Source organism: Molothrus aeneus, chromosome Z (genome assembly GCF_037042795.1).
Source record: "Molothrus aeneus isolate 106 chromosome Z, BPBGC_Maene_1.0, whole genome shotgun sequence".
Lineage (NCBI taxonomy): Eukaryota > Metazoa > Chordata > Aves > Passeriformes > Icteridae > Molothrus > Molothrus aeneus.
Genome location: NC_089680.1, coordinates 71603044 through 71616924, shown reverse-complemented (window position 1 = coordinate 71616924; position 13881 = coordinate 71603044). Strand labels below are relative to the sequence as shown.

The following is a 13881-nucleotide window of genomic DNA, read 5'->3' as shown; positions in this document are numbered from 1 at the left end:
TACCCTAAAACTAGACATGGGAGCTCACACTCAGGGCAGAGAGCAAGTGCTGAATATCCTTCCTCCAGCTACCAAAATCACACAGCATCTTGCAGAAACTTACATTTCTGGATGGACATGAGATGCACCCTGCACCTCTCTCCTAAGCAAATGCATTGGTGACAGAGTATTGAAGAAGCTATCCAAAATGTATCTTGCATGTCAGTCTTCAGAGAATGTTAGAAACACTAAAATTTTAGGACTAGCATAATTATGGTGGTGGTCTCACTCCCACCAGGTCCATAAAAGCAAGGACAGTGAAATACTGAAGACACACAGGGACACATCTAAGGCATGGACAGAACAAGAAAGGCCCCCTGGAAGAGATTTTTCCGGCACCACATCCGGCTGCCAGCAAACGGATTTCACTTCTAAGTGTCTTAATCATAGGATTTATCTGGCAGCCTTTCAAAAGTGTTGCTGCAATTACCTTTTTTTTCTTGTAAGCTAGGATTAGTGTAATACAAATACAGGTAAGTTACCACATGACAATACCGTATTTGTTAGGACTTCATCCAGATTTCTTGGAAAATAAATTATTACTTAAACCTGATTTGGATGAACACCTGTAATAATTACAAAGGACACAATAAACAGCGCAGTAGGAGAATACAAATGTTAACTCTGCCTCTATTTTCTAAGGAGCAGGAAGGAAAAACAGAAGGAAAGGAATAATATAAAGGAAATGAAGAGAAAAGCAGAACAAAGAATCAGGTTGTGTATGAGCTGAGGAAATGGGGTACAAGATGCAAAAAAACAACCTTTTTAGATCCTAATGATGACTGCATTAAGGAACAAGTAGGTAGATGACAATCCAAGAGGGTAAATACCCTCATTATTGTTCAAGTAGCACATGCACAGAGCCTGCTCTAGAATTTTAGCACTGAAGAACTGCATAGAAACAGTGGCTTGAGCTTACTCTACAGGACCAAGAAGCACAAAAAAATCCCCAAATCCACCTATGCTCACTAAAAAAAAAAAAAAAACCCAAAAGAAAAAAACCCCAAAAAAACAAAATGACGAAACTGATCTAAGACAAAGCTCATGCGGAGACTAAAAGGAGTTGAATTCTTACAGGTGCCAATTGCTGGAAAAAATGGAGAGATAACAAATTTGTATCACCAATCAAGAATGTCTTGAGAAAGGTTGAGAGGAAGTTGGCACAAACAAACAGCAGGAATAAGGCAAGTTACTAGAGAAAACCTTTTCTGTGCAAAAGCTGAAATGTATTAAAACCAAGTCAAAACAGATCATGAGCATAAGATGAATGCCCCAATACAGAAAAATATACAGAAAAAAAATTAAATTAGCATATAGATCTGGAACAGCAACCTTAACCTCAAGAGCCTAAGGCCAGTGGATGATTATGATGATGATATAAAGAACCCTCGGAGAAGAAAAGGCCCTGTCCAGTTGGCAAAATGAGTTGTTGTCATCTGCTTGCACTTTGGAAGAGAAAGACTTAAAATTACAGTTCTTCTGCTTGGCAAAGAGGCACACAGGAGTGAGATCTAGTCTAAATGACCATAACAATCATAATGGCATAAACTGTTTGCATTTTCCAGTGTTTCACATTAATTATCAAATGAGCCCTATGAAGTATCTGGAAATGGCAAGCCCAAAGCAGAAAAAGTTTGTCAAAAGATACTGAAAACCTCCACAGCTCCTCCCTCCTCTCTTTCTAAAGAAAAAAAAAAAAAAAAAAAACAATTCTGTGGTCAACAATCTTGGCCAGAATAGGAGTAATTTAGTGCTTGCTTTTATTTAATGTGTTATGCTATTTCCTTTACCAATAACACCCAAACTCTACTGCAGTGCTATTTTAAGCAGTGGTATGTCAGAAACCATTTAATTATTAGCTTAAAGTGAATATTGTTTTATTTTTCCCCTCAAAGTGTATTTCTTACTATCGATGACATTTTCATTGGCAGTTAATGGGAATTTGTGTGCCCTTTATTCTCCCTTACAGCTACAGAATCCCTCACCCTTCTCATGGGTTACATGAAGTCCCAAAACCCTGATGAAATCTCGGTTCATTTTCCTCTTGCTGTTGTTGCCAGCTTCTCATACAGTGATTATTTTAATTCTGAGAGGCTTGAATTTTCCTCATGTCCTCCATTCCCTTGCCTTCCTTGGGGGCTGTGGTAGCATCCTCAACTTTTTGTTTTCTTCAAAGCCAGTATTTAGCTCTATCTCACATTCATAAAACCATGGAATCACAGAAATGTTAAGAACTGATGCCAGGCAGGCCACGGGCCTTGCAGACGTAGCCGACACACATCCACTCACCCATGAAGAGTGTCCTTTAAAATATCTAAATACTGCAGGTACCATCCCACCATCACCAACTGTATAACATCCGTGGGATTTCAGTAGCTGCTTGTCTCCGCTGCTTTCACTTATTTATACAGGGAACTGACAGAAATTGCCATTTCCAAGTCTAAGCTGTTTCCAAACACCTTATCATGTGACATTCTATGCAGATGTTGATCAAGAACTGTTTATGTCTGCTTATGAAAAATGCACGGTGGATTTTCTTTGCATATCGTCTGTTGTTTAGGTGCTGTTTACTTTCAGTTCTGAACAGAAATCTTTTATTTTAACTCGTTCCCTTCATCATCCGCTGTTTTACAAGTCTTTGCACCCTGACAAAAGTAAAAAAAACTTCACCATGGCCTAATCTTTTAATTTCCAGCTTGTACAGAGATTTTTTTTCTTTACACTCTGAAAATTTGCTGAATGTTTCAAATATTTTCTCTTTTTTTCTTTTTAAATTTGTGAGTCTATCAAATAATGTCTCAAACTATTTTGAAGTATGATTTTTTTTCTGTTTTTCTAGAACATGTTTAAACAAAGAAGGATCAGTGTACCTTCTTTTTAACCTACGGAGGCATCCTTAGCTTTTTTAGGCATGTACACATCCCTAGAATTGAAATACTTCTTCCTCTAATTGTTATGGAAAAGCGAGCTTTGTTTTATAGTTCCAGTCATTTTCTGTTGGATGACGTCACTAGGTTTGTTGTTAATTGAAATAAAACAGTAGAGATGTGGTGAGCTAGAAAATGGATGCTGGCACTCAGAGTTTGCTAGGCAGAGGAGGAAAATATACAGAACTTCACATCAGGGAAAAAAAAAAATATTTGGAACCCAGAAGTACCAACTAAAATGTCACTGACATAAAGAGGTGGCATTGCCCAAGAGGCCTGGCTGAAGTGAATGTTTGCTGGATGATTTGTAGCAACCTAAATAAGGTGAAATTGTTTTGGAGACGTAGGCCACCTCTCGTGATCTTCTGTGAGCTGCTACGTTCAAGTATAAAGACAACAGAAATACACAATGAAAAATCACCGGTGAGCCCCTGCTTAAATTCTGACTATGGAAGCTGAAGTATTTTACTCCCATCTGAGGTTTCTTTTCACAAAGAGCCAACTTCATATGCTTTAATAGATTATCCAGGCACTTATGTTCCAGTGAGAGCGAGGAGGCAGAACGACTTCACTTTTCAAATTAAAGAACCACGTATGCTTCTGGAGAAAGAATAAACTTGAAGAGAACAGGGACAAAAAGCTGCAGCAGAGGAGACAGAAAAAGGCATTACTGACATTAGATCCACTATGAAAGTGGTTTTTACAGTGCAATTGGCAGAGATCCAGAGGCTGGAAGGTAAAAAAGGGGGATCCAGGGTGGGTGTGAAGGAGTCCAGGGTGAGGTGAGGGGTTCAGGGGGTGTCAGAGGAACCAGAGGGTGTGTGAAGGGGCCCAGGGTGTGTGGGGTGCAGGGGGTGTGTGAAGAACCAAGGAATGTGTGAGCAGGTCTGGGGGCAATGAGGATGATGGGGGCACTGGAGCATCACTCTTGAGGACAGGTGAGTGAGCTGGGCCTGTTCAGCTTCGAGAAGAGGCAGCTGAGGAAAAACCTCATCCTTGTTTATAAATATGAGAGGGGGGTGCCACGGAGATGGAGCAGGGCTCGGTTTGGTGATGGTCAATCACCACAGCGAGAGAAAGTGCAGGAACTGAAGCACAGGTACAGTCCACCTGAGCATGAATAACTTCTCTCCTGTGCAGTGACCGAGCACGGGAACAGATTGTCCAGGGAGGAGGGTGTGGAGTCTCTATCTCTGGAGACATTCCAGAGCTGAATGGTCACAATCTGGTGCCATGTGCTTTGGGATGACCCTGCCGGAGCAGGGAGACCGGATCAGATGACCCCGTGTGGTCCCTTCCAGCCTGACCCAGTCTTGTGATTCTGTGGGGTAGCTGAGGAACTGGGGGGTGTGAGGTGGTTCGTGGGGTCTGTGAAGACCTGGGGGTTTGTTAGGGCATCTGGGTGTATGTGAAGGACCAGGGGGTGTGTGTGAGCAACAGGAGGGATGCGAGGCGATCTAGGAGTACGTGAGGGGTCCAAGGGGCTGTGTGAGGCACCAAAGCATGTGAGAGCTCTGGGGGTGTGTGTGAGGGGAACTGGGGGTATCTACGAGGGGCCAGGGGGTGTGTGAGAGGTCCGTGTGTATGTGTGTGTGTGTGTGTGTGTGTGTGTGTGTGTGTAATGGATCAAGGGGTTTCTGAGGAGATCTGGGGAGGTCTATCAGTCCGACAGTACGTGTGAGGGACTGGAGAGGGAACTGAGGGGATCTGGGGTGTGCATGTGAAGTCCAGGGCCGTGTGTGAACGCTCCGGGGGTGTCTCAGGGGATCTGGGGGTATGTATGGGAGGTCAGGGGTGCGTGAGGGCTCCGGGGGTGTCTGAAGGGATCTGGGGATGTGCATGCGAGGTCCGGGGTGCGTGAGGGCTCCGGGGGTGTCTCAGGGGACCTGGGGGTGTACATGCGAAGCCCGGGGCCGTGTGTGAACGCTCCGGGAGTGTCTGAGGGTATCTGGGGGTGTGCATGGGAGGTCAGGGGTGCGTGAGGGCTCCGGGGGTGTCTCAGGGGATCTGGGGGTGTGTATGCGAAGTCCGGGGCTGTGTGAGGGACCGGGCGGGTGCCTGAGGGGTCTCGGGGGCGCCCGAGGGGTCCGGGCTCTCTGAGGCACCGCGCGGTTCCGAGCGCCCCCACGCTCCTCTCGCGAGACGTGGCGGCGGCCGGCGGGGCTGTGCCGGGCGGGATCGCGGTGCGGCCCCCCCCCCGCTCCTCCCAGCGGCGCCGCGGGGCGGATGCGGCGGGGCCGCCATAGTGCGGGCGGGAGGAGCCGCCGCCGCCCCGCCGGGGACGCGCTCCCGCCGCCCCCTCCGCCGCAGCCGGGAGCGGGCGGAGCCTGCGCGGCGCTGCCGGCTTTTTTCCCCCCGCATCCCTCCCGCCGCGCCAGCTGAGGAAGCGACCGCGTTCCTGCCTGGGCAGAGCGGGATCGGGCGGAGGGACCGGAGGCACCGTCACCTGGCGCTGCGGCGGGGGCGGGGCGCGGCGCCTTGTCTGCGGCAGCCCCGGGGCGCTGTTCGGCCGCTTAAAGCAGCGGAGCCGCCGGCCGGGAGGGGCGTTCGGAGCAGTGGCGGCCGCAGAGCGAGGGGAAGGCATGGAGGGCAAGGATCTGGCAGCGGGGTCCGCGGGGGATGAGGGCTCCAAGGATGCGCTGGGCAAGCCGCTGGGTCCCACGCCGAGCCAGAGCCGCTTCCAGGTGGACCTGGTGGCCGAGGGGCCCCGCAAGTCGTGCGGGGACATCGGCGCGGCGGGTAAGGGAGGCGAGGAAGCCAAGGGCAGGTTTCGGGTGAACTTCGTGGACCCCTCGGCCGGCGGCGAGAGCCCCGGCGAGCCCGGGGGAGGCAGCTCGGAGGGCGGCAACGTGAGCGGCGTCCAGAACGGCGGCGACACGGTGATGAGCGAGGGCAGCCTGCACTCGGGCGGGCACCACCACTACTACTATGATACCCATACCAACACCTACTACCTGCGCACCTTCGGCCACAACACCATGGACGCCGTGCCCCGTATCGACCACTACCGGCACACGGCCGCCGACCTGGGCGAGAAGCTGCTCCGGCCCAGCCTGGCCGAGCTGCACGATGAGCTGGACAAGGTGAGAGCGGCCCCCGGGCTCCCCCGGCGCCGGGGGTGCGGCGGTTTCTCGGAGTGTGTCGGCAGAAAAGCTTAAAAAAAAAAAAAAAGCCGAAAGCTCACCGAGCCTCGAGCAGGCGCAAATAGCGCGGGTGCATAGCTTGCGTCTCAGTTCTGTTATATATATTTTTTTGTCTTTTCGTGACGCAGTGGTATCCATCCCCCCACACACACGTGCTTTTGGGAGATGGTCGCCCAGTGGGAGAGGTGTTTAGAGCCGTAGGTCTGTTTCCCCCGTCAGCGAGCGGGGATCTCTTACAGGTTTTCCACTTCCAAATCGCCTCCAGCAGATAGGGTATTGATTCGGATAGGGTATCGATTCGGGGGCTCGCCGTGGGAATCAGTCTGGGAAGGGAAGTGAAAACATTTGGTAGAGACGCTGAAAAAAAAAAAAGAAAAAAAGTAAATAAATAAGGATGCGCTTGCTTTGGTAGCGGCTTTTGGTAGGTTTGTCTCTGCGGCGCCGAGGCAGAGCCCGCTGGATCCGATGGGATCGGGATCGGATGCTGCTGGATCTGCACAGGCACAAATCCTGAGCGAGCCCTCCCAGGGCTGCTCGGTGCCTCCTGCGCCGCCGTCAAGGCTTGAAAAATTTCGGAGCTGTGCGTCTGAAGCTTTTTTTCTATTTTGGACTACGAGTCCGTGTGTTATTTGAGACGAGTTGACAGTGAGAGCCTTCTTTGCATTGCAGGCTGGCTTGGCTAGAAGACCAGCTTTAGCTGAACACAGAATTAATTTCCTAGACTTTTTTTTTTTTTTTTTTTTTAGGCTATCATCACTAAACTAACTCCAGATAAACATTAAGCTCTTGCAGTGCTGTTTTCCTCACAGTTTGAAAATTGGTGTATGGCTGTGCTCAGGAGCCTGTGTTTTGAGTGGGGTCTTTCTCCTGGGTTTAGGGAAATAAAGAAACACAGGGACCACATTCCAAGGAAGTGAATATTTTGTTTCCAGAACTTTTTTTTGCATCCCACTTTTCACTCCTCATAGGTGAAGTTCCATGAGGAAAGGTGTGTTCTTTCCGGATTTACTTGTTTCACACCGTTTTATTAGGCTGCTCAGTGCATCAGCACTGATATGTGGGGTTTGGAGTTTTTTTAGGGAGTGTTGGTGATCCTTTAAGTGTACTTTTGACACTGACTGTGGAATTGTTCCAATAGAAATAACTGTTTGGTGTATTGCAAAGATACTTGTTTGTGACATCTGAGATAAGATGTCAGATTTTAATTACTAACCACCACTGCAAATTACTCCTGCCTTCCAGGTCCCCTTTTGATGGAGCCAAATGATGATCTGTGGTCTGATTCTAAGTTAGTATGAAATCGAAATTGACAATTACTGCTATGCGTTTGGAGCTGGGTAAACTATAAATAAAACACATGTATGTGTTCATGTAGTACATGTGAAACCACGTTGGTTTTCTGTCCTGCTCCCCCAAATTTCTGACTCCTGGTCCATGATGGGATGACCAGGTGTTGGATACTCAGCATTGTAAGGAGAACATTTCTCAAATTTCTAAGGTTGGCACGTGGCATTTTCAGTGTGTTGCAGCACTGTGGAAAGCTCTTTGATACCATTAAGATATTTCAGTGCAGAATACAACATATTCTGGAGCTACAATTTCTAAAATTGTAATTTCTTTATTAAGAAGAAATTTATGGCAAGGAATTTTCTTTGTAGTCTGTGGCATAGAGGAGTGGTAGACAACCTAGTTACAGGATCATTATCAAAACAGTTTCATAGTGAGCATTAATTAAGTCAAATTATTAATTTCTTAAGTGTCATTAATTCGTTCTGCAGTGTCGATAGATGTACATGTGAAGATACTTCTTTTTTTAAAGCCATGCCCCATCTTCTTGTGCCCCTCCTCCCATTAAATAAATGTTGGGGTGGAATATGGAATTTCGGTTGCATTTGATATTAAGTATTAATTTTTTAAAAGGTCACAATATAGACTTCAGAATTTTAAGTTGAAGTTCAGTGGAGTAACTCAAGTTTTCTGTTGCAGGATGTTTAATGTCCAACGCAATTAAGGTGTTAGCAGCTACTTAGGCTTATAAGAAGTAGGGAAGCCATTTATTTTTGCTTCCAACTTAGCAAAACACTTTCTAGTTAAAGCTGTGAACAGAAAAGCTTTTAATAATAATAGGGGTGTGTTGTGCATGCTAATAGAGTTGGATACCTACATTCCTGGCAATCTCATGTCAATCTCAGGGGAGTATGAAGTACATCCCATCTCTGATTATGTACTTGGTTTGCGAACACAGAGCCCTGATAACTTTTAAATCAAGATGGTTCTGTGCTTTTATGTGGAAGATGTTCTCAAAGCTGTTGTGCTTTTTTGTTTTACTGTTGCCAGGGGGCTTTTTGTCTCCGTTCTCAGAGTGACTTCAGTTCCCGCTGACTAGCAGGTCTCCGCTGTTGGGTAGTGCTGTGTGCATTTGGGAAAGCAGCTTGAACAATTAACCTTGCTCTTTAGCTGTGGGTTCTGTACCAGTTTATCAGGTACAGCACGTCTGTTCAAGGCAGCTGGTACATCTTAGCACCCTTACAATAAAGTTTGCACAGCCTATTGTTGTGCCTCTGCTCTTGACCCGGTGCATCAGGAGTGGCAGATACTTTGTGTAAAGAGTGATCCAAAGCCGTTTACCAGCGGCATGGTTCACTGCTTTGAATGCAGCTATTTTATCCAGCAGTTAGAGTTCCTGCTATTCCCTTTGCTTTTAATAAGTGGATAAATGTGAGGCAACGTTGGAGCATTGTCGATGCCAGTGCCCAATATAGAACAGATTTTTTTTCTTTTCCTTTAGCTTTGTTTGGAAGCTTCATCTGTCTAACGCTTCTACTGATTCTGTTCTCACAGAAAAGCAGTGTTGGAAGAAGAGTGACTGTTTGGGGAAGACACACACGTGTACTGGAGGGGTCCCATTTCCAAAGGGTTTGTCCTGCAGTCCTGCTGGGATGGGTCTTTGTGTGGTCATTCCAGCAGTGGCTTTTCTCATAGGAAAGGGATTGTTCTTGAAACTGGCTGTGGAAACACAGCTGGGTGATGCTGGAGCACTCTGAGGTGGATGAATTGCATAACACTGGTCTTGGTTGATCATATTAAACTCCAGGTGAGGGGTCTTGCCTTAGCATGTCATTGACTGCAGATAACGAAGGTGATCAATCTGTTCCTTACCCAGTTGGTACGTGTTGATTTCTCTCTGCTTTAGAGAGATGAGAGAGAGAACTTGGTGATGCTGTTGCAGTTGCTGTCCTGTAAAGAGAATGTGTTGCAGGAGCTCTGGTCTCTGGAGATGTTGAGGTGAGAGGGTGTTTATTAGCAAAGAAGTGGGAGGGAAGTCAGCATACCATGTCATGCAGGTTTTTCTTGCACTGGTGTCCCCTGCCCTCTTGAGGGGGATCTGTCTTCAGACCATGGGAAGATTAAAAGTGTTCTTTTCTTAAATTTTTTTTTTGCCTGTCTTAACAGCTTTTCTTGGGTCAGCTACATCTGTACGCAAAGATACAGCCTGTAGAAATACTGCACATGCCTTTGTGCCCCTCAGTTTATCAATACCGTGTCATAACATCACACACCTTATTGTTCTGACAAGTGTGTACTGTTAGGGTATTCAGACCTGCACACTGTAACCCGCTGAAATAATTTAGGATTTTTCTGTATAGCATTGAGTGATTTGGGGAGGTTCTTATTATTATTTTTTTTTCCTTTAAGACTAGATCTCGCTGTGTATGAGTGGTTCTGATTTGATCTTTGTGCAGTCCCTCGCAGCTGTGGTGAGTGGATGTGGTGTGAACCAAGCCCTCTGCTGGCAGCTCTGCTCTGCTGTTTGTTAAATACTCACCGGGAGCGCTGACAGGGTAAGGTGCTGATCTCAGAGGAAGATCCTTACACCACCTCCACCCCATCCCCATCAGGATCAAGTTATTAATCAAAACAAAAAGAAATCCCAAGGTATTTAAAAGCACAAGTGTGCTTTGCTTCCTCCCACACAAAAATCTGTGCACCTGTCATTTGAATTTGGAGACAAGTGTAAGAAAAAAAGCAATTACTGGTAGTCCTGATACAAATTGAGGGGGTTTTTGTTTGTTTTTACTCAAGTTGGATAACTGTAATTGTTTTCAGTTGTCTTTCAGGCTTTGTTAAGTATTTTCCCAAACGCTGCAATTATTCCTCTGACCTGACGACTTCAAATGTTTAACATAAGCACAGTGAAAAGGTCTGTGTATGGCACTGCTTTCTAACAAAAATGTTTTCTGTCTTGAGAATGTTGAACAACTGCTGCATCTCTAATATTTGTTTAGTTGTATTTTCTTTCATTTTGTGGTTTATGTTCGCTTAGCCTGTAATAAAAGCAGAATTCAGCTAAAGATGCATAAAAGGCTAAAAGACTGTAGGATATCAAGCTAGCTGACCCTGTTATGTAAGGTCTGTCTTTAAGAGGTCCTTCTTTCCCTCTCACAGAAGATTGGGACCCTCTTGCAGATGGTTTTTACTGCACCACCTTGCTGAATCTTGTCTACAGTCTGGAGGTCTGTTTCTTTCTTCAGTCCCTGTTATTTTTAATTTAAATTACATTTCCTTCTTGCTGTCCTTCATACATGTGAGCAGAATTTGAATCTTCTTTCTGAAGTTCACTGTACTAAAATTAAACAAGGGAAGCTCTCTTAGTCTTGGTCTCAGTGCTGTTGTGTGTCCCAGAAGCCTATAATTGGTAACTGTTCTTTCATCAGTTTTAAACAGCAGTGACCTTAATGCACCTGTACTCAGGCTTTACTTGCACCGTGCAGAGGAATGTTTTTATGCTTTTTCAGCCTGTGTCAAGAATCCTCACTTTACTTACACTGATGCCCCACTTAAGCACAACTATTTTTATCAAGGAAAAAATGAGTGTACCGCTCTGTTTGCAGTAAATAATATTGGAGTTCCATGGGTTGTATTTTATAAAGACCTGGTATAATTTGTGTTTTTATGTTTCTTGATGCTTGTTTCTCTTGAGTCTTTGATAAATCTTTAGTCCAGAACACCCATGGAATGATAAAAAACATGACCTGTGTTCAGCAAACTGCTAATGTTGTTCTTATTACTTTTTTTTTTTCCCCCATGTCCTAGGGAAGCTGGAAGTAACTGAACCTTTAGCAGCTTATGTGGCTCACAGCACAAGTGTGGACTGCTGCTGAAAGGAGTGAACTTTTTGCTGTCACAGATCTTAGTTGGATCTGATACAGATCTGATCTAGTTTACAGAAAGCCTACACCCCCTCTGCTGCAAAATCGTGTGCTGCATGTGATGATTCAGTTCCCTGATCCAATACTTAGGGGTTCTCCACAGTCTTTTCACTGCACACAGGCACCAGTAAAAAAGTTTGAGTGTGCACTCCTAATATAAGTATATTAATTTGCTTCAAAATTTTATATACATGTGCTAATGTACAAATAATGTGTATAGCACAGAGTAAAACTTCAATAGTGATATAAAGATGAAGTTCACACTTCCTTTTTTTCTCTTTATTAACATTACAAAAAAAGTGTCCCACTCCCAGTGGACTGTTTCAGAGCTGGTTAAAGAGGAGGGCTGCAGAATTAATCTTCATATTAACTTTTTTCTCTTTTGGTACTGTACTTGATTAGATGTCAAATGATTTCCATTCAAGAACATTTTTGTAGGGGAGGAGCTTGGCAAGATCAGTATCTTGAAGTAATTTGAAGTAATCTTGAAGTAATGAAGTAAACCACTGTACTACATCTTCTATTGAATTCTTCAGATTTTTTCCTAAAGCCTCATATAATACTCATTCATGAGCAACCCCAAACCCATTTTCCCCACTTCTTGGTATAGGTAATAGCAATCACACTATGGTCATTGGTCTCAATTAAGAATTTTTTTAATTAGTCGACTTCAAATTATTTGCCTTTCAGAATTTTGGGAGCTATCCAGTTTTTACAGTTTAAATCCAGAATGGTCTTTGATTTATTTCTGCACTTCACCCTACTGATTATACCTGACAAACTTACTGACACTTCATTTAGGCATAAAAAATAACCTTGGATGTATTGTCTGTGCCTTGTAAACGTGACTGATTTAAGGATAAGGTGACAAAAAGAGTAAAGAAATTCTAAAAAATTACAGTTTTAATAAGAGGGATTATCTCTTGCATCTGCATTTTGTTAGTTAACTTCCCTTCTTTGAATCCACTGCTCCTGCTTCAGATGATTCAGTTGTTTGGGTTTTTTTAAAATTCAAAGAAAATAGCTCTGTCTGTTCCAGCTGTGAAGGAACTGTGATGCTACTCAACTTGGTCTGTCAGTCTGCGTGGCAGAGACTCCTAAGACTATTCTGAGTAATACTGCTTCTGAAGAGTAAGCAATTTGGCAACTTTGGCTGAAATGTGGTGCTGTGCCAGTGAGTACTTTTCTGTGTGAACATACCAGCCCTGCTCACTTCTGGCTCAGGGCTGTGCTGTAGCTGCATTCAGAAGATGACATTCAAAATTCAGGTGGTACTTTTAAAGATTTTTTTAGGATTACTTCAATGGGCTCTTTAGTCTGTTGTAAGCCAACAGGTAAAATGTAATTTTTCAGGAACTTACTACATTGGAGCTAGACTTTTTATAGAAATGGGATGTTTTATTAGGGTTTTACTATTGCTGCTCCTGCTTTCTATTTCTTGAATAGAAAGTGCACCATGTTTTGCAGAAGTAGATGAAAACCAAAAGCTGTTAAGAGCAAGGATGCCTCAAATTAACCTTCGTTTTGGGGCGGAGATGACTTGTGTGCTGGTTTTGGCTGAGGTAGAGTTTATTTCCTTCCCAGTAGCTGGTGTGGGATTCTGTTTTGGATCTGTGCTGGACACAGGGTTGGTAATTCAGAAATGTTTTTCTTTTTGCTGGGCATGACCTGTACAAAGCCAAGGCCTTTCCTGCTCCTCCTCCTGTGGCCACACTGGTGAGGAGGCTGGGGGTGCATGGCAGGGGACACAACCAGGGCAGTGACCCAGATTGACCCAAGGGATGTTCCAGGGCAGGTGACAACATTCTCAGTATAAAAAGTGGGGGGGAGAAGGAGGAAGGGGACATTGGGAGTGACGCTGTTTTTCTTCCCAAGTCACCGAGATGTGATGGGACCCTGCTCTCCTGGAGGGGGCTGCCCAGCCATGGGAAGGAAGCAGGGCATTAATTCCTTGGTTTGCTTTGCTTCTGTGTGTGTGGCTTTTGCTTTCCCCGTTGAACTGTCTTCAACTCAACCTGTCAGTTTTTACCCTTTAGTTCTCTCCCCAGTCCTGCTGGTGGAAGAACGAGTGAGTGGCTGCTCGGGGCTGGGCTGCTGGAGTTAACCTGTGATGACTGGGAAACCTGATGTGTCCCAAACAACTTCTTGACAAGACTGAAATGGATTCTCTTTTGTACTTAATAGCAGAACATTGTATTTCTTGGACTACACTTGAGTATGCTAAGCCTCTCTGCAGGAGGCTTCCTAATTGGATTTACTTGAGCTCTTTTGCAATCAAGTGCTGCATCTGCTTCATTCTGGAGTGTATCAGGCTTCTGTGTTTCAGATACTCGTGAAAACTACCCGTGTTCAGAGCATGGGATCCACTTTTCCTCTGAAGTGTGGTTACTCCTTCCAGGACAATGGATATCCAAAGGAATATTGCACTCAGTGCACAGTAAGGAGTAATTACTTCTGTAGATCATTCAGAGTGCAGTGGTGGTTCTGGGAAGGGTCGTACACATCAGTGCAGAAACAAAGGTGCATTCTTGAGGTGTGGAGTAGACTGCGTGCATTTCTTTC

The 13881-nt window shown here is 45.1% G+C and overlaps 1 protein-coding gene across 2 annotated transcripts in view; it reads left to right on the top strand.

The window, feature by feature from the left end:
* Positions 1–5504: 5504 nt before the first annotated feature.
* Positions 5505–13881, top strand: part of SLC12A2 (solute carrier family 12 member 2) — a 52513-nt gene continuing 44136 nt past the window's right edge. The window contains exon 1 of one of the 2 annotated variants that reach the window (XM_066569154.1): positions 5505–6049. In XM_066569154.1, coding sequence (XP_066425251.1) covers positions 5549–6049 — 501 coding nt within the window. In that variant the 5' untranslated portion in view covers positions 5505–5548. The remainder of the gene's footprint in view (positions 6050–13881) is intronic. The other variant, XM_066569155.1, reaches the window with a different exon arrangement.